At 37.9% G+C, this 27353-nt stretch overlaps 1 protein-coding gene and 1 long non-coding RNA gene across 2 annotated transcripts in view; one reads left to right on the forward strand and one right to left on the reverse strand.

Moving 5' to 3' along the window:
* Window positions 1–27353, forward strand: part of CSTF3 (cleavage stimulation factor subunit 3) — a 53904-nt gene that overhangs the window by 5857 nt on the left and 20694 nt on the right. The window contains exons 2-3 of the mRNA XM_083431683.1: window positions 2618–2719; window positions 2845–2940. Coding sequence (XP_083287809.1) covers window positions 2618–2719; window positions 2845–2940 — 198 coding nt within the window. The remainder of the gene's footprint in view (window positions 1–2617; window positions 2720–2844; window positions 2941–27353) is intronic.
* On the reverse strand, window positions 8831–13575 carry LOC310675459. Its single transcript, XR_014510162.1, has 2 exons — window positions 12534–13575; window positions 8831–12495 (listed from the first exon to the last, which is right to left on the reverse strand). It is a non-coding gene; the product is annotated as an uncharacterized lncRNA (long non-coding RNA).

Consider the following 27353-nt stretch of genomic DNA (forward strand, 5'->3'; position numbering starts at 1 on the left):
CTATTCAAGATGGTTGTGTTATTTATTCTGGATGGCAGCTAGTGTTGTGCCAATAGACCTCTGCTCAGACAACAGGACTTCACTTTCCATTGTTGTTCTGTTCAGCCACAGACAGCATTGGGTAACAAATCTTTCCCTTCAACTTGAAGGTTCCCAAGGCAGCTGCAACATTTCATCCTACCTGGGCTGCAAGATCTACTGGAGATGCCCTTGCTATTCCATGTAGAGTTCTATGGGAGAGGGCCTTTAGAATGAATGCCCTGCCACAAAATTGCAATTGACACCAACTCTGCTTTGTTTTAGATGCTAATTAATACTTTTTCATCCAGGGCTTTGTTAGTTAAGGTGAGTTTAGTGGTGTATTGTGGCAGGAACAGATAAAGTATTACATGCTGTAAATTTAAATTTATTGTTATTTTGTTTAACTTAATGGTTGTCGCTGCATGTGTTAGGGATATAATAATAGTTCGCAATATAATAAATCTAATCAATAAATGAATACTGTTAGAAATCTTAGCCGTAGGACTGTTTGAGCTTATGTGAATGAGTCCATATTGATTTTTTGTGGCTGAGTCTCATGAGCTCAGTTCATTGTGACATTGGGATTCTGTTTTATGCCAAAGTTGCATTTACCTTCATTACCTCTGCTGAAGTCAAGTCAGACTGGTTGTTGTAGTAGTTACTATTTTGCAAAGATACCTTTATATAGAATGAGAGAAACCATGCAAAAGAATAGATACACTGTACATTAACCACTCATGAATTGCTTGAGTAAACAACGTAGACCCCATATTTTTGCAGAAATCAATAAATTTAATAAACTGCTTATTTCAAGTTTAAGGGTGGTGTTGTTAATTTTATTTTTATTTTTTTTAGTAAAGTCCCGTTCATGGATTTCTCTACCTGTTCGAATGCTCTACCTGTTCGAACATCCTGGTATAATGTTCTGCTGAATAAAAGCTAAAAGCCAGAGGATTAAGTCATGACACAGTCCTGCAAACCAACTATGCTCATACTTACATTATTCTTAGTAGTTTTGCTCATTTGAACCCTTTTGCTTTGAATGGAATGGAATGTGAAAAAGTGGGAGTTGGGAGAAGGCAAGAAGAGCCTGCTAGATTAAGCCAATGGCAGCCCATGATTCTTTTGCTCTCATCTTTTGAGAAAAGGTACTGCCATGTTTTGTAATCCTAGAGACACAACCTTGTGTTGATTTTATTGCTTTTGATACTGGCCTGCAAGACTGCAGTCCTCTAATACACAATGTAAGATAAATAGGCTCAACTAGAATGTTAGTTTTTCCTTCTTGTTGTGTAGCTCAGCCTTAAGGTTATACTGCAACCACAGTTGCTAGCATTCTTGAGTGTTGCCAAATCTTAGTGCTACTTGATGTATCAGTATACTGCACCCTTTCCAAAGTTAGATTCAACTCAGTCTTGACTGTCACTATTAGTTTTTCAAAATTCCATATATAGCTAGACAACTATAAATATGCAAAGGTTTGGAGTCTTCCCAAATGACTGAACCTGGCACTTACGCACTGTATAACAGCTAGTGTAGACAAACTCTTCTACTTGCTTCATATTTTAGATTATAAAATAAAATACTAATTTCAAAAAATATCTAGGCATACGAAGAAGGAAGCTTTCTTATTAGTTTAATATGGGTTGCTTGTGTGTAGTATCTGAAGTGTTGCATTGTTTTGTTTTTTTTAGTTACACAATAATGGGCTGCATTCTTTAAAAGAACGGGGAGTTATTACTACAACTAATAAGTCCCGTGTCTTCAAACTTACCTTCTGTCATAGCTTATTCAGAAGATCCTAGATTCATGGGATTGGGATGAAGTCCAGTCCAGTCACCTTACGCAAGCTCTTTGAAATCAGAATTTATTTATTTATTTGATGAAATTTTGTTACTTTATTTATAAGAAGAGCACTCTTAAATCTTTGGAATCCAGTGTCAGGGTGAAAATCTATTGTTATCCTAAATTATTTTAAGGCTATAGAAGGAATTACTGTACCATTAAGAGAGTACTGCCAGGCAGCAAGATGGGCAACAGCTTTATGTAAAGCAGAAAATAATAAAATAGTGTAGAATTGCAGATATTTCATTTAAATTGTATTTTTATTTGTCGTCTTCCTCCTTTCCTCCTCAGTTTGCATTGTAGACCAACAGTTTAAAAAGTTTCTCTCAAAGACTAGAAACTTGTTAAAATAATTTTTAACCAGTGATACTCTGTTTTTGTTGTTGTTCGGGAGAAGGGAAGGAGCTATTCAAATGTTTTGTATTCCAAGACTGAATCAAACATGCATGTATTATTTTTGGTTCCAATGCAGAAGACTGGTGATGCTTATTACAATAACCTTCAATTTACTCTGTTATTTTAAACCTAACATTGCATTTTTTACATTGCAATGGAGAGCTTTTCTGTGGACTTGATGTGTGATTCTTGTGCATACGCATCAAAGTACTACTGTGAAAAAACTTGTAGGGTGGCATATATTAATCTAATGATTGCTATGGATATGTGAACATTGATGATATAGCTAGCAGATGGCAGTGATTTTATTAACATATTTATATACCCTTTTAACCAACTACTTTGTGTTTTCTAGGCTGCTGAATATGTCCCAGAAAAAGTAAAGAAAGCTGAAAAGAAACTAGAAGAGAATCCATATGACCTTGACGCTTGGAGCATTCTCATTCGAGAGGCACAGGTTTAGTGACATAGGATTACATTTCCTTATCAATGGGTCCACTCACAGTGATTGGTTCTGAAGTAAATGTCAATACATTTTTACATTATAAATATTGTAAATATTTATTGGTTTTCAATTTTTAGAATCAACCTATAGACAAAGCACGGAAGACCTATGAACGCCTTGTTGCCCAGTTCCCAAGTTCTGGCAGATTCTGGAAACTGTACATTGAAGCTGAGGTTAATATTTTCATTTTCTTTCTTAAACATATAATAGGAATTTAAGTTGGCACTGAAACATAACTTGTTAGGCACATACACAAACTCAGGTAAAGGAGGGATTGAGCATTTCTTAATTCTGTACAACAGGTGAAAGGGGGTAATTAAAATTATTTCTAAATATTTGGGTCTCTCTATGATCTGATGATTGTTGCATTATGGACTTGCAACAACATTAAAACCGTTTCAATGGTATTGGAGTGCTTTAGCCTTTTATTTACTTGTCGTGTCAATTTATTGCCTCCTGTGTCATTTATTTAGAGCTCCTTCTCCCCCATAAAAATTAACAAATGGCTTTGTGATTTGTTGGGCTCTAACATTTTATTATTATTATTCCTAGGCTGTTTCAGTTTTTGAAATGTTTGCTAGAGGGGGGTTGGAAATGCATATTTTTATTTGAAAATCACTGAATGCGGTAAAACATAAATGTGAATTATGCAAGTCACATTTTCAAGTACCTAACAAAATATTTCATAACCAAAATGAATAAGCTTTTTATCCTGCTCTGTTAAAAGTGCAAAGGATGAGCTGAAATTATGGATAGTATGCATTCTCAGAAAAACATCTTCATAATAATACTTTATATAAATATGACTTTCCCTGGCATGTGGAGATGCATGTCATAGGTTTTTAACATTATAATAACTATAGTATTTTTGTTAAATTAGAATAAACTTAAATCTTTATCTAAAATGGTAAGTAAAATAAGTTGTTAGGTGTTGTATGTGGCATATAATACTAGTAAGAGAGTCTCAAGTGTATAACTATTGTAAGACTGCACAGACTATATGCAGTTGAATGTTAAGTGTGTTAAATGTTAAGAGATTAGTCTCTCAGAACAGACCTTAAGCACTCTCTGCTAATGCAGGTTCTCAAATGTAAGGCAGCCTTTTTAGAGATGTATTCTCTACACCATGCCAGCAGCATGTACTGATCCATACCAGAGGCAGTGGAGATATTGATCATCCATACTGATGATTAGCTTCTCTTTTTATCTGTGCTGATTTATCCACAGGTAGTATCTGACATGTTTGTTCCACAAATGAAAGGAGTGTTCATGGAAAGATCTGTCCCATGAATGCTACTCTTGTTTATTCTGTTAACACAGCAAAAACGTTGAATGCCAGCCTATTTTTCTTGTTTTTATGTGATGCGCTTGGTCATAGCTTTAGGCTGTGGACTTTCCCAGTTCTTCTACTTGTCTTCAGAAGGCTTGAAGAGCTGTTGGTTTGAGAACCCTTGAACCCTGGATTTAAAACTTCATTATAATAGCACACTTGCCTATGTGAATCCAGTAGGCAATATTGTCCTTTCTTAGAGGCCAGTACTCACACATTGTAAACCGTTAGACTTAACCGTGAAGGGCAAAAGTAGATAGGGATCCTGTTCATTGTCAAAGTCTTAATCTTCAGTAATACTATTATAATTTCTTCTGGAATCTTGGAACATTCCTGCCCTCTCATCTCCCTGCACACTCCCTGCTCATTTTGTAAATTTGGTTTGACATGTTGGGGGACAACCCCTCCCATCCACCCACCCCGGAACATTATTAGGAGTAGGCAAGGAGAGGACAAGGTAGTGAAGTTTTATTGTGCAGCTAAAAGTCCTTGCACTGGCAGAACTATTTAGTTGGATACTGCCCAACATTGGCAACCCTAGTTGTAGATAATAGTTTATGGTAGAATAAGCTGGAACATTCACCTTTAGTATTTGGACAATATCCAGGATCCAATGGCCTGATTGAACTACCAGGACCTATTAGCGGAAATCTGCATAGGGACTCAAGACTTTAACCCCCTCCTTCCCCAACGTGCCACACAACCCCCTTCAAATTGGCTTGGGGGGGTGTGGAAGACGTCTGAATAGCAGACGGGAGGAGAAAAGAGATTGTTTCCTTGGGGAAGCAAAAATGCTTCTGCTGATAGAATGTTTTAAAAAGCACAGCATTGAATTTCTCCCAGTGTGCTATCACTGTCTTCATATGCATTTCAGCTGTCTCCTTCCACCCCCCTGTGACCCCTCAGAATCTCCCTTCAGTGGGCTGAATGCCTTTTAAAAGCAACACCCATGAGCAATGAGATGGGTAGTTTGTATCAGAACATTTTTAGTTTCCCTAGAGAGCACACTTGTTTTACTCCCATGCTTCCTTAATATTATATTTGTACTGTAATTGGTATCCATTCATTTTTACTAATGAACCCACAAAACAAAAAATTCTGTCCCATATCACTTCTCATGAGACTTGGGAGACTGGCAATGGAAAGGAAGACAGGACATTTTTTTCATTCTTGAGCCCCTTTGGATGCTCAACCCATGGACACATGTCAGACCAAAGGTACACCCAATAATAATAAAATGTATATTCTGTCTTTTCTTCAGAGGAGAACTGGCTAGAAGGTACTCACTATGTTTGTGCTTGAAAATAGGATTTATAAGCTGTTGGTTTACATAGTGGATTTTGAATTTATAAGTATTTTGTATGTCACCAGCTTTCTCGAGCCATTAGTGCCAGCCTCCATATGAATTAAGGTTGTGGAAATCTTCTTTTGACTCTCATGCCTATGACTACAGAAGCATTGTCCAAGCCACTAAAGCATTGTCTTGTCCACTCACTCATAAGCATATAATAACAGAGCAAAATGACAGTTAAGTCTGACAAACTTCTTATCCAAAAATATTACCTTGCCCTGGTCCTTTTACTGCCTTAGGAATTCTTGGAGTTATCATGGGTTACATGTTAATGAATTAGCATTTTAAAAGAAGTAATGGAATTTGTCATCTTTAGTTCATATGCAGATTGAAAATATCTTTAAATTTTAAGAATATAAGAAATATTGTGTGTCTTATTCTGCTGATTTCGCACATCTAACTCCTATACTGTTACTATCTTCCTGTTTATAGTCTTAAACACATTGTATGACAGTAAGCCTTATTTCTTTTAATTAATCTTTTAAAAATGTCCTTAATCAGTTTTAATTTGAAAAACCCATGGAATATTTTTATTTCAGTACTTTCCAGGCAAAAATCAGCAGATTTCTTGAGATACCTTTTGGCCCAATTACTTCGCCAGTCACATTAAAAATGGTGATACCCAACATTATGCAATTGACTTCATGCAGTAGGATATATCTTTCCTCTCCTCCACCTCAGGAGTGGTCCCCCACCCCCTGGTTGACTTCCAAATCTACTCCAGAGGGTTAGTAGTCCCATTGCATAAGTGGAAGTTGATTCCACTGGAGAATGGTTCTTGCTGGATGTCACCATGTAAAGGACTGGAATTTGGGCACATTGATTTCTGCTGTGCCAGTGACACTAGAAGGATTATGCTAAAAATTATGCGATGTATCAATTCCGAAATGAAAAATACACTCTGGGTTGATTAAGTCCTACCTGTGTCACTCAATAGTATTAGGATGTAGGTAGGAAACAGGCACTGGCTTCGTCCCATAAAGCTTTATATTACAACTCGTATCATTTACTGTTGGAAAAGTTGCTTTTAATATTCTGATTTTCTAACATTATGAAAAGAAATAATTAATTTCTTGTAAGGCAACTCCAAAACTCTGCACACAAACAAAATTTTTGTTTGTCATTCTGCATTTGTCTTGTCAGGAAATAGGTACATGGCATTCCCTTTTCTGTCACTACTGCTTGATAGAGTTCTTCCTATGTGTATTTAACAGGTTTTGCATCTATGAAAAGTTGTGTGTGTGAGTTGAGGAGTGATGATGTATTTGATTGGGAAGAAACATGAATATTGGGCCGTGCCAATCTTCGTACAATTAAAAATTGGTTGTTTGACACCAAGGTAGTTAAAATGTGTTCCTGCATAACCAGGGATAGTTTGTGCCAGCTTGAAGGTAGATAGAGACTATAACTTTCAAGGCTACTGCTATGGCACAAATGAGATGGGAACATCTAGCTCCATCTATGTGTATTGTTGTTCATGAAGCAGCATTGGCTAGGTATAGAGAGAATCCAGGACAGAGCTAGGCCATGGAAGATTCCTCTTCTTCCACCTTATCCTGTTTTGCCTGGATTGTGTCCCAGCAATGCTTACCTCGTTGCATTACCTGTTACCTAGTAATTCTTTGCTTCTAAAATGTAGTAAGGTGTTTGTATTGCTCCTAAACTCATTCAAACGTAAGAGTCTTTACTTCCACCTCTTCATCCAGAAAATACCCTTCCTTACAGTCTTTTTGTTGCCATATTTTATTCTCTTGCCACATCATCTTGCACATCATAGTGCAAGGTACAGATACATTTTTATTGCATCCCATGTTTGATCATCCTTCTTTGTGGTTTCTAAACATTCACTCACCTGGATTCTGCATCTCCACAGAGCGAGGCATAATACTGTATTGGTTGGCTGATCAGTGTTCAGGATACTGTGTCAGGGAATAGATTGGAGGAAATAGAACAGGAGACCAGATTATTCATCTGGTCTTTCTCAGCAGTAGTGAGCATGTGGATCGTGCTGGACTAGAAGACAGAATAAGTTTTGAATGCTAGCGAATCTGAAAATTTGAGCATCAGCTCTTATTACAGCGCCATGTATATGGATACAATTATGCAGTAACATGCTTCTATAACGTAAAAAGTTGTACAGAGGCTTAGCTATGGAAAAAGTTATGGCACAAGGATGGTGATACAATTTAACTTGAGAATATCTAACATGAACAGCTAAGTGAACATGAAAAAAATTAATGATTGCTGCCAAATTCTACAAATAGTACTATGCCACAGCTAAAGAAACACAGAATCTTGGTGAATCCTCATGGCACATACCGATGACTAGATCTGAACTTTCTCTTCTTACCTCTTCTGATATCCTGAGCCATTTTTGGTAAGTTTAATTAAACAGCTTCCCATCCAATAGCTATACTGTTACCTACCTCACAGGGTTGTTGTGAGGCTTAATTAAATGTTTTAGGTCCAATAATAGTGTGGAAATGTTACAAAGTACTATTCTGGGAATGTACTACACAAGGGACAACAACAATATAAATTGACAAGCTATATCCCTTTGTTTTAATTTTCCGGAATGAGCAGTTAAGTGGCAAAGGCTACAATTCAAAACACACCTACTAGATAAATTTGTTTTCTGCTATGTGAATGAACTGTAGTAAGCCTTCTAAAGCCATAAGGAAGAGATTTGCCCTGAAATTTGGCTGCTTCTTAGTCTAAACAAAGGATAGCAATGCTGTGGGCCTACGGAAGTTATGCTAAATTTGCATCATCCCTAAAGGTTGGCTATGTTGGCTGTGGCTGATGAGAGTTGGATGCTGCAACACCTGGAGGGCCACAAATTCCCCACCCCTAGCCTAAGCAAACCGCATTGTGCTAGATTTTGATCTTGTGGAGAACTGTAGTTAAAAGTGGATGTTTCAGGTGTCCTTGCAGCCATGAAGGAAATTGAGCAGGGAGTTCCTTGATCTGTTAACATAGTGGGGAACCATGGCTTCTGTTAACTGGGCCTGAGAGACGTCCTTCCAAATAAACAGAATTCAGTCGTGTGTTAAAGTTTAACAGTTTTGATACTTAGAACTTCATGTTATCAAACACCATAAATAAAGTAATAGGAAATAGGGAATTTATATTTTTATTCTCGAATAATGTCCCACACCACTCCAGTTTGTATTTTTAAAAAATCTAGCTTCATAATAATATGCTTGAGTGTTCCAGTATAGTACAGTTGTAGATAACTAAGAAGGAAGTTTTACTTAGGCATTTTAATCCTATTGCTGTAGCTGTATACAGGACCCAGAATGAGTTACAAATTATCAAATAATAAGGAACTTAGAATAAAAACAAAAAAGGAGCTAAGACCAAAACCCTAAACCAATTTAAAAAAAATGTCTAAAAACATTCCTCAAGTTAAAACACATAGTTTTTTTAATGTGTACTTTATTATTTTTAAAATAACATTACAATTCACAAAAGATTAACACAACATTCATTAAAAAACAACTTTTATACATTATTATACATTCAAAGAAGGGGATGGGGAAGGAAAGTGGAAACATGGGCTTCAACATGACCCACTGGGCTGTGTACTTCATGCAGACAATTCCATATACGAGTCCAAAATTTTGACAGTCGCCTGTTGAAGGTCACTTTTTCACACACTGAAAGAATTGAGAAAACAGACTATTTATAGTTAAAATTCAGTGATCTCTCCACCACTGCCCAGCCCCCCACAACAAAACAAAAAAAAACAAAACAAAACCAACCGGGATAAAGAGGTTTCCACACTTTTCCTTAAAAACATGTCAGGAAAGCTGATCAGTGTTATGAAGCAGACTGTAGACTACGAAGGCTCATGAGGGAACAAATTCTCAGGGTCTTGTTTTCACATTGAGGTGGGATCATTGAGCTGCTTTTCATTAAACTAATGCTAAACAAGCATTAAGTAACAATGCAGTGTGTAATCCCCCCTCCAATTTGTCATAGATTCATAAACAAAGCTCTTCTTAGGCTCCCAAAAGTTAATATAAAATTTGATATGAAAATCTGCTTTTTTCTTTTTAAAAACTAGTATTGGAAATTTGAATTTCCATTATATTTGAGAGTGTAACTCTAACCAACGTGTTGGCTTTGTTGTACTTTAGCATAGACTAAGAAGGATTTTTTCAAAAGGTATAGAGGCCACAGAAAATGTAGGATTTCAGGATTATACATCTTTTTCTTATAGGATTTTTAAATCTATTTCGATACAGACATTCTGAGAAAGACATACTTAGAAATATATGGTTGAAAATATAATTGTTTGAGAATGTGCTTGGAGTTCTTTAATGTGAAATACCTACATATTGCTAAAATTTCCTCTGAAATTAATCTGATGCTATTGCTACAGTTATGTAATACCCTACTACGGTATTTTTTTACAAAGTTGCATGTGGTTTTCTGTAAAGCAATTGTTTATACTAGACTTTGAAACACCTCGTGAATCTCGTACCTTTTTTAAAAATGTACTTGTGTACTGCTCCTTACCTGTTAATAAATATTAATTTCTATATGCTTGTTGTAGCTTTGCATCAGAAATCAGATGCAATTGTGTCTGTGATTTTTGGCCCATCATTTATTGTAGTACGAGTGTAACAGTCAATGGAATTACCAGCAACTTAAACACAGAAGACGTTACAGTACTTTCTTGCCTTTGGAACACACTACAAAGCTGGGATTTCCCACATATGTCATGAGATTATATAATAATCAATTCCAATAACCTGGTATACAAGGCAAAAAGAAGTTAGGATTTGAAATATGAGCTTTCTAGTATAGTGACTGTACGTGGTTTAAAAAAATAATCATTCTTCCTCTTGTGTGTGCTCACATACACTTGTCTTTCCCCCCTAAATATTAGATTTTTGTAGATAATGCAAGAGACTTATTCCTAAAGTCATTTGGGAACATTGGACTTAAACAAGGCAAAACAATTATTTTCAATTATTTTTGGAGTACAGAATCATATTGAGTGACATCCAACCCCAGCTTGGGTCAGGAAGGCGCTCTTCATCTCTCCTCCCTGCAGTCCTTAGTGTGCTTCCAAAATCTGCTCTGGGAGTTTGGGAGACCCTCTGGAGCAGATGTTTTTGGGAGTAATGGGCAGTTGCAGGGAGGTGGAAAGGGAAGCAAACAGGCTGACCCAATAAGATGTCACATATACAATTCTTCTGGGTATCACCCATGGTAGAATTATTTTCACCAAGTACAAGAATGGCATGGTTTCCTTTTTGTTTATCATGGCTTATTGTTATGTTTCTTTTGTTTTGTCGGCTGTTGAATAACAAAGAGTTTTCAGATGTCAAAAAAGCAAATTAAAAACTTACGATACAATAAAATAGTATTAGAAGCTTCTCCCTGGCCCCCTTCTCTAGGTATTTAAACTTGGAACAAAAATACTTGCAGAGGGGTCATATGATTTGCTAAAGGAGGCTGCTATTCACTTTCTTCTTCCTGAGCTATTTCAGAAGCCTAAGGCTGTTACTGAAGAACTTAGCTGCTAAATGTAACGTAAGCATGCTTGTGTGTGTCTCCATACAGTCTGCAAAGCACACTAAGGCTTATTTTCAGAATTTATGGTATTAAGTACACAATCCTAGTTCAGGAGACTGCATTCTGTGTCATGTGTTAAATAACTAGATAATATTTGGGAGAGGGTCAAGTTTTTTGGCTGCAGAAATGCAAAAGGTTCTATTTGCTATACTCAGGATTGTGTACTTTATACCCTGCACATAATAGTCAGATTCTGTCAAGGTAACAAGTTTTACTACATATACAAACTGAAATTACACACATTCACATTTTGCATAATTCTTCAAGCTAGTCATGGGGAGGCAAAGGATCTGTGGAGTACCAACACATTGTTCACTGGAAATCATACTTTGCCCTGGTCCAGCTTCTGAGGTGTCACTAAGCATGTTCACATATTTTCAATATGCAGGGGTTAGAATCTTTAGAAGTGGTGGTAGGAATGGAGGTATAGAAAAAATGATCAAAATGCTAAATTTGGGACTTGCACACAGCTATGGAATGGACACAGTCCAGAAATACTTTTATTGGGGAGTATAATTGCATTTCATTTTCATGTTCTAAGCTTTAGGTTGTGCCTTAAGTTCTCAAGTGCTGTTCATGGGGTTATACCCCTTAAGTAGTGGACAAAATTTAACTATGCTGTTGCATCCAGTGCTGCTATCTCTGGCCTAGACCATGTTCTATCAGCTTTGCTTGATTGCAGCTTCAGCCCTTATGTAAACTAGAGATCTGGCGGTCCTTTTCATGAGTTGCTAACCTCTAAACTTGGCTACTTTGGGGGGGGGGGTAACTCTTGAAAAGCAGCCTGGAAAGTTAGCTGGTTCAGAATATGCTAACTTTGCTTTAGTATGGAACTGGCTATAACCCAGGTATTCCCTGTCTGATTTATAGGGTTGCCAGTCTGTTGCCATGATCAGTTCAATGTGCTGGCCCTTAAATAGTCATATGAAGATACTTAGGGGAGTGTCTTCTTCCATTAAGTCCATTTGCAGTGAATTTAGAATTAAGATCAAGTGAAAAAGCATGATGGCAAAGCTATCCTCCAAATGTTTTCTTTAAAGAGAGAGTTCCATTATAAAAGGAAGACTTAAACAAGCTTAAAAGGGCAACAGAGGAGAGTTAAGATCTGCAAAATAAATGGGTGGACATAGAAAAAATGTTTTCCTAATGCTGTATCATTAACATACGATAGAGAGGGGATGAATTCATATGTAACTAGCAGGTTACTGCATATTTAGAATAAGTGAGATATGTTCCTTCCAGGTTAAAGGAAAATATACCTTGGAAACAATGAGACCATTGTTGTGAGCTCCTGTTTGGCCAAAGATGAAGCAAAATGCATGACTAATTAAAACCTTTAAACCCAAGTAATTAACTACCTTCTCCTGAGATCTTGCAACATGCTCCCTTACAAGAAAAAATACAGTAGGTGCTGCTGCAAGTAAGTAGTTGTAATTTTAAAAGATTGCCACAGTATTACTGTTGCTATTCCTCCTGTGCTAAGGACCAGGACAGACTGTTAAAATTGTACCCCCAGCTTGAGGGAAATAGTTTACAGTGTATGAGATTGGACAATTGTGTTTTGTGCTGTTATTTAACATTCTTGGAAATAGTTATACCCATCATAACAAATTACCTTTATTAAGGTAAAACATATTCACTATGTGCAAATCTTTCAGCTTAGAATATGTGTGTGTGATAGTTTTGTAGCAATAAGTCATTTTGCCATAGTGTAGGAGATTCTGGGATGGACTGTTGGCCCGTTATTATTATATCCTGTGTGTTTCCCAGAAACATCTAGCTGGCCATATTCAAAATAAAATAGTTGAGTCCTTGGGTCTGATCCAGCAAGGTAATTATTGCACTGCAATTCATTTTTGGAAAATAATGGTTATGCTATGAGGCAATTGGTAATGTGTTCTAATATTGGGCAGCCAAATATTACAGCCAACCAGACAGCCCTTTTACCCTTCCCCTTTCCAGGGTGTTCTAACATTATAATATTTCCTAGCCTTCTCTAGGATTTCCTAAAAGTATTGGGAAATGTATGGATCTGGGCAACTGGGTTGAATCCCAGGATTGCATGAGCCAAGTTCTGCTTGTGCAAGTGCACTTCCCCTCCTTTCCTCGCCACCCTCAAATCTGCTCTGGAGGCTCACAACCTTCCAGAGCACATATTGGAGGTATACATGGGTAAGGAATGGAAGTTCTAACGTACCTTTTAATGATAAACCTTTGAAATACTTAATATGTATGTTTGTTTTACTGTTCCAGTGCCCTTTTACATTCACAAAATGCATGTCTTGTAATGAAATACCAGTTAGAGCATAATTAAATTTATTCCTTTCCTCCATATGTATATTTGATTGTGTACGCCTTTTTTAGCTGTACGAAGTATACTTACTGTTGTGAATACGACTGAACTCTCCTTTCACAAAAATACAGAATAAAGAGGCATTTTTAAAAGAACAATTATTATTTTCTGTATCCACTCTTTTCACAGTAGTTCTTCATTGGCTTGAAATGAATCTGTCTTGCAATCAAAACCCTCCCCTAATCCAAAAAATCTTCCCTTCATTAATACATATTTGCTCCATATGCCAGCTATTCTATAGACCCACATAATTCACTTTGTATGCGACAAGTGGAAATAGTCCACAACACGAAAGGGATGCTGTTAGCCCAAACAATGAACCAAGCCATAGAAAACAACTACACGTGTCTGTAATTACTTCCATAGGGAAATTTATGTGTGAAGATGACCCCCCACCCAACCCAATATTTCTGAAAACAAATACCCTGTAATTTGACTCCAATATAATATATCTTTGCAATATACTTTGCCACTAATGGTAGAGAGCTAAAAGCTAATAGCTAATCATATTCAGTATTGGAGGCCAACTGTTCTGAGCTAAGCATATCTGGCATAATAGCTAGTTAAAGGATGGGGCTGAAATTATAACTCATTTTTAATTTCACCTTTTGCACTGCTACTTCTTACATGTATGATACCTAAACATTTAAATGAGAAGTGGCCTATTGGCTTTTCATTTAAACTTGCAGAGCTTTAAAAGCAATGTGAAAAATGAAAATTGAAAAGCTCTTCAGTTCTACATGGGGAAGGGAAACTAAACTTTCTTTTTCATACACTTCGTTCTTAAGTGGCCTTTCATTTGGGCTCCAGCTTGCTTCATTTTATCCAGTGCCTTCAGATTGTCTGTGTCCCTTGAACACCCCGTACCAAAATAGTAGAACTGTTCTGAGTCCCCACTCCATTTTTTTGTCTTTGCCCTGTTTTCAGCTGCTGGTCATGTGATTCTATCCAGAGAGGAACAAATGAAATTTTTCATCTTCCCATGCCACACAATTCATTTAGGGGCTTATAGCTGCACTGCTCCCTATGAGTTGCTTGTTATGGTGCAGAGTAGAAGTCTCCGGAAATAGTTAGGATATTGTTATTTTTTCTAAGTATAGATACAGTCATACCTCGGGTTACGAATGCTGCGGATTGCGCATTTCCGGGTTGTGGACCGCGCCAAACCCCAGAAGTACCGGAACAGGTTACTTATGGGTTTCGGCACATGCGCAGACGCGCCAAATTGCATCGCGTGTGCGCAGACGCAGCGCTTCAGGCTGCGAACGCTGTGGGTTGTGAACGTGCCTCCAGAACGGATCAAATTCGCAACGAGGTATGACTGTAGTGGCTTGCGAATTTTGTTTACATAAACTCTTTGTAAATAATTTGTCATTCGTAATTTTTTCTCTCCTGCCTCATCAGCTTAGACTTCTTTGCTCCAAGAACTTTGCCTTGGGCTGCTAGACCTGAACCTTAACACTAGATGGCTACATAAGCAAGGAGGGTTTTTTTTGGGGGGAAAGGAGTTCTGGAGAGAAGAAATGGGAAAAGGTGTCATTTTTTTCCTATTCTTCCTTTAATTTCATAGCATATATTCCATCCTCCTTTTCTTCTAGGATACTCAATATTAGCTGTATGGGTTCAAGGAGATTCATTTCTTCCTCCCTCCAATTTCCTTTCCTACCCCCCCCCCCCCCTTCTCTCAGTTGATGACTAAACCATATACTGGCTCCATTAAATCATTTTGTTTTTATTTGTAAGCTTGGCTGCTATCAACATCTGTCATAGAACCTCAGAGGTGCTAGTCAGACCGTTGTGTGTGCGTGCGTGTGTGTGTGCATACTTTTATCTTTGTGTGTGTGTGTGCACATGTAGAAAGTCCATGTAGCACCTTGTCCAGAGTATTTTCAAAATCTAAAAATAGGCTCCAAATAAATTACTGCAGATAAAGGTTGATGAGAGAGTGTGTGCATATATTTTCAGAAAAAGCTCTTGTCAGAAATGACTTTAATACCAAAGTAGTTTTTTGTTCAAATCCTTATTTTTTATTTGTCAACCACCATTGCAGTTATTAGTGTTCTAAACGTCATATTATATGTAATCAAAAGAATTGAATCCTTTTAATCACTTTCTAAAACAAGTTCCTTGTGTGGCTGGAAAGAGACTTCAGATATAGTCATTTTTACATAAAATACAATAAAAAATAAACTTAATTATAATAAGAAATTAGTTGGTTCAGATTTAGAAACAGTGGTCTGTGTTGGAGGCATCAACCTTGTTTGGCCTGTGGGCACATCTGTATTTTTGAGCAACTGCCCTAGGCACCCCTCTCTCCAGTTACTTCACACTCCTCTCCCTAGATCAGTTGCCCCCCCCCAAAAAAAAAAGTCAGTGAAAGTGGCAACTTGAACGCACACTTTGCTTTTCCAGGGGATCTTTGTAAAAGTCCAGTGGAATTAATTTGAGCTTTGAAAAGCTCTTCTCATTATTTGAACTTACTACTTTTTTTAAAAAAGAAGGTAACTCTAAGAGACTTGCAAAAAATAAAACAGCATGAAAACAGTATAAAATTCAAACAGTAAAAGCCGAATATTATATTTGCAGTGGTACCTTGAGTTACAAATGCCTCAGGTTACAAACACTTCAGGTTACAAACTCCAGTAACCTGGAAGAGTTACCTCGAGTTGAGAACTTTGCCCCAGGATGAGAATGGAAATCGTGTGCTGGCGGCGCAGCAGCAGCAGCAAGAGGCCCCATTAGTGAAAGCATGCCTCTAGTTAAGAACAGTTTCAGGTTAAGAACGGACCTCCGGAATGAATTAAGTTCGTAACTAGAGGTAACCACTGTATAAGAGAGTAGGACTAACATATCTCACACAGAAAAGGCCACATATAATCAAAACCAAAGGCCTGACAAGAAATAATCCCCTCCTCTGGCACCTAAAGATACATAATGATGGTGCCAGGCATAACTCCTTGGGGAAAGCAGCCCATAAGTGGAGAACCATCAGTGGAAAGGCCTGCTCTTGTTTTTACACCTCCTGCACCTTCCTTGGAGTGGGTATATGAAGAAGGACCAAGGGTATGGGTTGGTTTATGTTGCAAAAGAGTCAGTCCTTGGAGTAGTGGGATCCTGAGACACAAAAAGTCTTTCTAGGTCAAAGCCAGCAGCTTGAATTTAGCCTGGAAATTAATTGGAAGTCAGTGTAGTTTGCCAGAATTCGAGCTGAAAGAGAAATGGGAGAGAAAGTAACCCTTCTAATGTCTTGCTAGTCTGTTTCTAATCGATTCTTTAGTTTCTCTCCCTGCTTTCTCAATATTACATTAAGAACTATTGTGTCCATAGAGTATTCTGTTTTTACTCTTTGCTACAAAATATTCTCCCTGTATACTTTTCTGCATTCCACATGAGCACAATCTTGGTTTTGGCCACATCTTCTCCCAACACAAACATTTGCATTTCATATAAATACATAATATACATTTTCTAAATTGCTATCTATCTCTTGTCTCATTTCTTGTAGAAAAAAGTGCCTGCTAAATCTTTCTCCTGATTTCCTTCGGAATTTCAACTCTTCCAGTTTTTTAAAGCTCTGAGCCAGTCAGGTTTCTTTCTTTTTCTAGTCGCCTTCCCACCAATTTCTGTTTCTATATTTGAATTTACAACATTTTCTCTAACATGAAGAAAAAAAACAACTTTTGGGTATCATGTCAGTTGTCTTCATTTAATCCATAATGTTTATCAATCTCCCCATCCATTCAATGATAATATTAAAAAAAATTCATGAGGAAGGTTTGTGTGTTGCCTTTAAAATCTCTGGTTAATCTGCAGTAAATCTATCAAATATTAAAACCATCTGGGATTCTTGACTTCACATTGTCCACAGACTTTTTGAAGAGCATTCAAGGGTGGACCAAGATTGGCCCATGAGCTTGGAGGTTTCCCCCACCCCTGTTCTGTACATTTGGTCATTTTAATCCTTTCCATCAGTTTGCCCCAGAGTGACCAACATTAAGCTAAGTGGCCTATAATTCTCCCTTGTCCTTGCTTTTTCATTTTCTTTTTCTTTTTTAAAAAAAGATGTTTATTGTTAGTATTGCTAATAATTGGTCTCCGTATTTGAGGACTAGAAACTGCTCAATCTTGGCAGCAATTTATTTTTGTTAGATGATCAGCAATTCCACATTTGGATTCTTTTAAGAATTCTTGGGTTGATAATTTTTTGTTTTTTTAAATAGGGTGTAGAACTTCATTTCTTCCATCACGTTCCTCAGTTCTATAGACAAGCAGCTATCTGCCCTATCTACATGTTCTGTAGCGAAAGTAGATGCAAATAATTCATTCAGTTTCTCTGTAGTCGTCTTTTCCTCCTTTAGTACATGCTCGGCCCACATTTCTTCAGCCCTATTATTGCAGCTGGTAAAACTAGATTAGCAGGCTTTTGAAACAATACAAAATCTGCTTAATGGAGTGAAAGGGGGGTATGTGTATTTGTTATTCTATAAACTTAAGTAAATTTTACCAAGGTGGTTTACAAGACTGTAAAAACAAATCAATGATAAAATCAAAATAATAAGAAGAACAATAATAATTATTAATAAAGTAATAATAAAATGGCATAAGCAGCAAATTCATCTTTTACACTGCATTCACATGGGGGGAGGAAAGTTGTTTTTTTCTCCTCTCTTAATGTTTTGAACTTGAAGAAGGTTGCAGTAAGAAGTGTGGACAGAAGAGAGGGCAACGGAGTTATAAAGAGGAGATTTTACAGACTTGGGACAGTGGTATAGCATAAGGCACAGGAATTGTAATGGCAGGGGAGAGATCTGATATTTGATGAAAAGTAATGTGCGTGAGGAAGAATCCATAACAGGTGTAGCCTAGTTCAGAAGTGTGGATGAAGTTAAATATAAGAACAAGAAACTTGGAATTTGTGCGGAACATGTACCCAGAAGAGAAGGAAAATGATTTGGGAAGGCCAGATATGGGAGAAGGGAAGGCTAGCTCGGAAAGGGATCTAGCTATCAAAATAATAGCAGTATTTTCAGAAGCCAGGTGGTTTAACTTGTTTTGCATAATGCCCAAATGTGAAGTTGCTTTAGTTCAGGAGTACAGCTGTACTTTGAAACGGGGAGAGAAATTCAGCATAGTGCTATGGCAGTCCTGTCAGCCCAAGATTTTCAGCTTGCCAGATGGAAAACCCACCCTCCCCCTTTCCCCCTGTATGCTGTTCTGGAGATTCGCCCAATTCTTCCCCTCCTCCCCTGCAAATTTCAGGGCACACAGGAAGAGGAGAAAGAGAAAAAAGTCCGTTATGCTGGTGGAATGATGGGATAGTTAGTTGACATAACCACCTGTGCATATGTGTAATATTTCAGGGAAGGAGCAGGACCCAAAGAACTGCTTACAGGTGAGTGCAAGGGTTTGCACACACTGGAGGATTTTTTTTAACAGTACCCCCACTCCCCCAAGTGGCAAATTACAAATTGCTTTGGGAAGGCCCCTTAGTACTTAAAACTCATTCACCATGGAGCATGCAGGCTGCTGTTTTCAGAAAGCATATGCACAAAGCACATTAGCTACAGAGAATTAGTTGCATGGTTTGTTAGTCTGGCCAAACTCTTATTGCAGGGGTCAGCAACCTTTTTCAGCCATTGCCGGACTATATTTTGAAAAAATAAATGAACGAAATCCTATGCCCCATAAATAACCCAGAGTTGCATTTTAAATAAAAGCACACATTCTACTCGTGTAAAAACACCAGGCAGACCCCATATATAACCCAGAGATGCGTTTTAAATAAAAGGACACATTCTACTCATGTAAAAAACACACTGATTCCCGGACCATCTGCAGGCCGGATTGAGAAGGTGATTGGGCTGCATCCGGCCCCTGGGCCTTAGGTTGCCTACCCCTGCTGTTTTGCTTTTCTGAATATCCAAGGCGATAGAGGCAAATATTTATTTGTGCAAAGGCAGAAATGTGATTTTTAAAAGAGAAGGTTTTTAGAAGTCAATGAAATTTCAACATCATAACTTTTTAAAGTGCAAACGCAAAATAGCTTTTTAATGCATTTTGTTTTTATAGTATTAAGTAATTATTCCTCAGATAGAGAGGGGGGCGTCTTGCTGTAGGACTTAGAAACTAAGAAGACACAAGGGAAAGGGATTGCAGGGACAAGGTACAGGAGGAAAAGCACTTCTTCAAGGCCAATACAAAGTGGTGATCAGCAAGCATTTATATCCATTGTATTTATTTGGCTGTAGTAAAAGCTCAGATTGGTTTCCAAAAATAATACATTTCATAGTTCTGTAAAAGCCCCACACCCATAGCAGCTTGAGGAGGAGGAGGAGAATAATAATAATAATAATAATAATAATAATAATAATATTACACGCCACCCATCAGACTGGAGTGCTCCAGACTGGGTGGCTTCCAACATAATATAAAAACAGTGAGACATCAAACATTAACAATTCCTGCTACATGGCTGCCTTCAGATGTCTTCAGAAAGTTGTGTAATTGTTTATCAGTTTGACATCTGATGGGAGGATGCTCTACGGAGTGGACGCAACTACCAAGAAGGCCCTCTTTCTGGTTCCCTGTAACTTCTCCCAGTGAGGGAGCTGCTAGAAGGCCCTCAGAACTGAACCTCGGTGTCTGAGCCGAACGATGGGGGTGGAGATTCTCCTTCAGGTATAAAAGTTTGATAGAAGACTGGGGAGTGGGAGCAGTGAATTTCTGATAAGAGTCCAGAATCCTTAATATACAAATGAAAGTTGGGTGGGGTTTAGTCCCTATGTCGTTTTTTTGGAAAAGGTAGAAACAGTTCTATTGGTGCTTTCAAATGGAGAAAGGATCATTTTCAGTATACAGAAAGGCATCCAAAAGGGGAAAGGATTGGGGAGGGTGTATGGGGAAATGTGATACAGACCCCTAAAGTATAAATTGATTATTACTTCTTCTGACCCAGTAATAAAATAGGCTGTATATGTGAAGCTGATTACCAAGCTTCATTGCTGTGCTCCAAGCATGTTGAAGCTTCTGTTTCCTTTGGTTTAATATCCACTTGTATTCCTAAGATTTTCCTGATTGAATACCCACTTCGTGTACCTCTGAATTCTAGGGTATGTCTTCACCTGGGAGACGTATTCTATACCAATAGCAATCTCTAAATACACACACGGAGAGCCACAATAGACTTATGTTCTCTCCCTGACTCCCAAGGTCTCACTTCTCCATCTGCTTTTGGTCCTTCTCTCAAAAGCGTTTTGAATCTTCTTTGATCTCTTTGTGAAAGGTATAGAGCAAGTTTGTGTCTTTTGCTCCTGTGCTCCAAAGACAAATTTCTACTGAATTTCTGTTCACCTTGAACTGCTTGTAGCTATATCACTTCACAAATAATAGCATATATCTAATCATCACACTACCTGCCTGGTGCCCTGATATGTTGATTTCTACCATGGGTTCTACCATATTCTTAACAATACCCTCTAAAAATGTGTTTTGCCTATGCGAGGTGCATTCTTAACCACTACAGGTAGGTAGTAACCTCATCCTTTTGCCCATTTCGTAAGAGAAACAAAACTAATATAAAAGAACAAATGTTCAGTGTGACTTTTAAATGTTTGCTCAAATTATTGTCTCTCTGTGTTGAATTAGAGGAGCTTTTGACCATTGTTGACAGATGGGTTCCAGGCTTCTCATTTAGAAGACATTTCTGAGCTTCCATGCCATGGCTAACACATGGCTCATCCACACATCCTAAGTAATTTTGGGTAGCCCAGAAAGGTAATCAATAACCTGGCTGCAGTTAAAAAAATGTGAATGGGTGGTGCTGTTCTCTCCCCACCCCCCATTGCAGAGAAGGGGAAAGGAAGGTGACACCTCTATCTTTTTACTAAAGGGCCCCTTCTGCCCCCTGGGATGGCACTGTTCTTAAAAGGTTGTCGCCATTGTTAGGTCTTAGAAGGCTAGAAAACAGGAAGAAGATCTGACAGTGGTGTCACACCAAAGAAGGGGCCTTTCTCCAATGTCAAGAAGAGGCAGGAAAGTGCTGGGGCAGAGGTAGACCCTGCTTGAGAGCAAGAGCACTGCTAAGTGAATGTGTGTTTTTGTCTGCTGCTGACTCCACCCTTCCCCTGCTCTGTGTGCAGGCTCTTGCCTATCTCCTGTTGAGTGCATGAATATGTAAGTGGCACGCCTGCCTTCCCTGGCTGCTGAGGGTACGTATATGTGCCTCTGAATCGGGCTTGGGCTGGCATGCAGCCCTCTACTGCTGAATTACCACAAGAGGACTAAACAAATGTAACAATTTCCCCACCAGTCTGTAAACCTGCATATAATTGGCATGCATCATTACACATGCAGAGCCTATGTATAAACAGCTTTTATGTCGGTAAACCATTTTACTTGTGCTGAACTCACATAGTTTGAAATACAACAACACAATTCCACCGTTTCCGCAAAATAAATAGCATGTCATTCTTGGTGTCATTTTGCTTTTTGTTGCATTTAGAGTTTACAAACAAATCTTGGTTTATTTTTATCTTTCCACAAGAGTCAAAGTAGGTTTTAAAACTCTAGGTGTGTAAAACTTACCCTTCACTTTTCTCCCTTGGCCAGTATTCCTGACTGGGTTATCGCCAGCCGATAACTCCTTAAATGGCAAACTATTTTTTGGATGCTTTTGAAAATGAGTATCTATAAGAAGCTCAGACCCTCTAAATTATAATATTGTTTACAGTGAGTGCTAAATTGCTAGAAAACAAAGTCTTGTGTGGGAAATCTTCTGATACAGATCATAATGATAAGCATTCTCTCTCTCTCTCTCTCTCTCTCTCTCTCTCTCTCTCTCTCTCTCTCACTCTCATCAAGCCTATCTCTTCTTGTTTGAGATGACTATTGCCATCAGACTAAAGTCCTTAAATGATCTTCCCAAGATACATTATTCCTTAGATAATCATTCTCTTGTTTCCTGAAAGGGACACATTCTGCTGTGAAATTAATACAGATTCATACACTAATCTCCATCATCCTTTTCGATTGACTAGTTCATAAGATGACGTTGGATTCTATTTGTAGTGACAGAATTCTTAAATTTATAGCTACGCAATGTGGTGTTGAACACTGCCAAAGGAAGAGAAGACCTAGAAAGTTAACTGGCCTGGCTCCAAAAAACAGCACCATCAAAAATAGAGAATGTCAGAAAACAACAGTCAGCAACTTTAAAAATGTCCAAATTGACATGATGTCAAGCTCTTGAGTTGGGACACGTTTAGGATAAGGGTTCCATCCAAAGAGAGAGATCGAAGTTGATGCTGTTCTCAGGTAGAAAGACAAGCGATCTGACTATATCGCAATTCTGTAGACTTGATTTTTAAAAATGGACAAAGTTCAGTAAAAGAAAAAGAAAAGGTTTTGTTTTGTTTTTTGCTTGTTTTGGATGCTGCTAAGAAAATCACGTTTGCGTTAAAACTGAAGAGATAACATGCACAGTTTGGAAGGAAATCCAAGTCAAGTTGCTATGTAGGTGAATCTATAGTAAGAAAACTATGTTCTTATTATGGAAAAGTGTCCTAAATTGGCAGAATGAATAGAAGGCTGCATTAAGAAACAAGGAAACTTAAAAGATCACACAGAAATACAGTATTGGCAATGAAAATGCTTCTCAGAAGACTTCTCCAAAACAGCCAAACCATAACTTATAACCATTATTCTACCATAATGTAGAGAACACAAGATAACAGTTGTTTGCCAAGTTCATAAACAAGTGGGCTATGTTAGTTGCATAATTTTTGGTGGTTTTTCTTTTTTAAACTTGCGGTAGAGTAAATTATTGGTTTTCATTAACTCTCCATAAAATACTAATAAACTTGTCATAACTTTATCTTCATACTATCCTATCTCTGTCTACTAATCATTGTTCCTTTGATAGTAATTCTATTGTTCCCTGAAAGGGACACATTTTGCTGTGAAATTTATGCAGATTCTTATACCAACCTATTCCCAGCTACTGAAAGACATCCGAAATTATCTGAGAGTACTGTCAGTCTAATGCTGTCCTAGATTATTTAAGCCTTGACAGTAATCAACTTGAATTGTGATTGTGCCCAAAAAGAGTAGTTCAGACACTGAAGCACTGGTGAAATGTGCTCTCGATTATCCTTCCCACACTTGAAAGCAGGCCAGAATCGTCATATGCACATTGAAGAAGATAAGGGACAAAATGGGATCCTACAGTGACCATTGCAGTGGGGTGACAGTTTTCAGTTTCTTGGTGCTTATTCAGAGGAATGAAAGAACCACTCTGCCAAATCATGGCTTGTAGCCAGGCCAAATGAAGTCTCAAACTCAAGTGGCATTCATCAGTCAAATTTCAGATGGTTATTGTCATACAGCCAAGTACATATTTTTTACACTGTGCATGGGTGAAGAGACTGAAAAATAATATTTCAAGACAATGAGTCATAACCAGAGTGCTGATGTTCTTGATTTTGTACTTGAGCTGCAACTCCCAAATGAAAATCAATATTACAGAAAGCTGAAAACTGCTAAGAATGAAGACATCCTGGGTCAATTAAACCATTCATCACTAAAAACAATTCAGCTGGCTTTGGAAATGCAACAGCAATTGGGAAGGAGTTGCTGTTATCACAGCTAGTGTTAGAAATTATTATGCAGAGTTCTGTGCTCTTTGGTGTGAATCAAGACTCAGTGGTACTCTTACTCCCATTTTCTGGTGGGGAAGGACACATAGCAACAACCATGTCAGTGGCTAATAAGCCAACTTCCTATTGCTAGCCAATTAGGCTATTGACTGAATAGCTTTCAAAGTAGATGAGTATGTCTTCAAAGCTTTATGGGATCCTTTTGGGGTCACAAGCGCTGAGGGATTGATAGTCTTAACAAGGACAGCAAATCTATTTAGTCTATTGCCTTCGTTAGCGAAACATTGTTGGAAGTACATTGCTTTGGAAGTACTGCATCCAGTGATATAGTGGGTTTCAAATTGCAAAGCAGTACCATGGCGAAGTTGTGGAAGACCAGTAAGACTTGTGGGATTTCTTAGGTGCTAGTGAGATAGAACCATCTCATCTTCCTCATCTATTCAGTGGAACACAAAACCTCCTTTTTGGATACTGCCCTGTCTCTTCTTATCTGTTCACTGGAAAACAGAACTGCTTATTCAGACTATCATATATCAGCCTTAAATATTCTGCTAGAAATTTATTTACATCAGCCCCCTCCCTTTTTTCCACCATGGAACTCGCCATACATGGGTTCCTATATCGTCTCCTCATCAAGATGCTGACCAGAAGCAAACAGACTTGGCTTCAGTGAGGTTTCTGCATCGTGTGCCTTCAGATCATTGTATTCTGACAGGGCTAGAAAGTAACCCTTAAAAGGCCAAGTACAAGCTCAGCTCTTCAGGTGGTAAAACAGTGGCCCTCTTCACAGGCTAGCAACAGTGCTGTGTGTTTCCTTACAATGATGCTGTGTGCTGAACTTGCCCAACTGTGAGCCTCCAGGTAGCACGAATGCTGGGAAAGCCAGGCTACATGGTTTGATTTTCTGAATAGAACAGCTGATACACTAGTAATACATAAGTAGATTTGTGTTCTTACTCTCCTAGCCCGTGAACCAAAATGCCCTACCATCACAACCATCCTTCGTAAGCTGCAAGCAAGATTTTCATCCAGAATTAACGTTATACCTTTTATTATTCCATAAAATTCATATGCCACTTGATGGTTAAAACACCTCAAAGCTGTTTGCAAAACTTCCATTTCAAAGTTTTTTTACAGATGAAGCCGAGAAAGAGCCTAACTTTTTGACATAAGCAAACGGCATAGCACAGCCAGTGGCTAACCTCTGACAAACGGTTGCAGTTGTCTTAAAATTTACGATTGCTGATTTTACCACCTTATTTTTACTCTGCCACTTTTTTTGCTTGTCCAATGGGCCAAAGCAATCCCAGCTATGTGGCAGGTGTACTTTTATGATACACACATTCACTGTATTCACAACTTATATTATTGGATTGCATTGCATTTTTTTTAAAAAAAATTGCACGTAGTCCTAAAGAAGTCATCTTTACTACGTCTCAGAGGCTGTTGTTGGAAGAAATGCTATATTTCCCTCAAATTTTCTGTGTATCAAAATAGACTCACTCTGCATGTAGCCTGAAATTGATTTCCATTGATAAACTCAATGAATCTGATTGAGTTTGAATTGTCAAAAGGTGTCTGAAACTAGGTCTAATAATTTATCAGAATTGCAGTTAGTTTGGAAAAAAACACAATCAAATATCTGAACTATTTTTTTTTAGAATAAGGTTTTCCCCCAGAATAGATGCTTATATGCCTGTGCCAAAAATGGATTCAGGCCACAACACAGTTTACATACTATCCTAATTTATTCTAGTATCAACATGAGCCTAAAGAAGAGGAGCACTAGAACATTCAGTCAGCTTTTCTTGAGATGTATGCATTGTAATTGGTTCTGTGAGGCTGCTATCTTTTGCATCCTGATCTATGGGACTTGTTTCTGAATATACACATAGAGACTTGCATTGGAAAACCTTGCATATTTTGAACACTTTTCAAGCAAGTCACATGGAAATACCTGCACTTATAATTAATAATATCCCTGGATGCAAATCATACCTGAAATGTATTTGAATTTTCTTTCTGTGGATTGACATTGCTTTCAATTTTTTCTCTGGCTGTGTTGATCATTCTTAATTTATCATATTTATTTTATTGGGGCTTTTCTGTAGTACTTTCTTTCCTAGCCTGGATTAATATTAGTAAGCAATAAGAATAATTAAGACGGTAACTCAGACTACGAGCAGGGAGCAAAGCTGGTTACATCTAGATCCACAAGTTCACCTTTTGTTTTTACATAAAGCAGATTTTTAGTTGCTTCAGGTACACAGTTGCTAATTCATTTTCTTTTCAAGGATCCAAATATAACTTTCCTGACATGTTAAAAGCAAAAAAAAAAAGTATCCAATTCTCTTGATGGAGGATTTTCTCTCTCCACCTTTTCCCCTAACCACTGTCATTCCACTAAAATTTGCCATGGTCTCTTTAGTAATTCTTTGTTTCCTGAGACGGCAGACTTTCTATCACAATACCTTCCTAAATATAAATAATATGTTCTCGTTACTTACTTTTTGTGCTTCTTACTTTTCGCCACATTGAACTCTGCTCTGGGCAGCTCCTTCAGGAACAACATGGGAGGTGGGAGGTGACAGTGCGGGAAGGAGGTATATATATTTTTTAAAGCCCCAATGTGTAAGCAGAAAATGGTACAGCCATTTGAGTCCTGACCTATTTAGCTAAATATTAGAAGCCATGTCTGGCAAATCTAGCCTCAAATACATTTCTGTAGTAACAAAGAGATGGAACCAATATAATGCTGAACAAAAGGAACCTGCATCTTCTCTTTGTTAACAATGATCTATAGACTCGATGCTAAGATATTGGTTAGTTTGTAATCAAACTCCTGCTGCCTTTAAGTTTTACAGAATAGCTTTAATAACATGGGGGGTGGGGTTTGTTAGCAAAACAACACCTCTGTCTTCAGGGCTTAAAATAAGGTATCTTAACTAGTCAGTGAACTTTAGTCTCATATTTCTCAAACAGTAGCTTCCCATGCCTCCTGGCAGACACTCTTAGGAGCTGAAAAGAATTTAAAAAGCAGGTTGTAATACAGGTTTTACTGTTTGGGGGTGGGGCCAAAAATCCACAAGGCAACTGCTAGCCATTGCAAGATGGAGCTGTGCTGCTCCTGTTTCTTGTTCCCAGAATCTGATAATTAGAAGACAGATAAAATGGTTCAGTTTAGTTATCATGACATTGGTAGGTGCATCCTTTGAATTTGCTTCATTCTTTTTTCATAAGCTGTCTGAAGTCTATCACTAACTCTAGTGATGTATTAAAAAAATGAACACTAAAAAAAATGGCTACATTTG

The sequence above is a fragment of the Podarcis tiliguerta genome (assembly GCF_965153285.1).
Source record: "Podarcis tiliguerta genome assembly, chromosome: 1".
Lineage (NCBI taxonomy): Eukaryota > Metazoa > Chordata > Lepidosauria > Squamata > Lacertidae > Podarcis > Podarcis tiliguerta.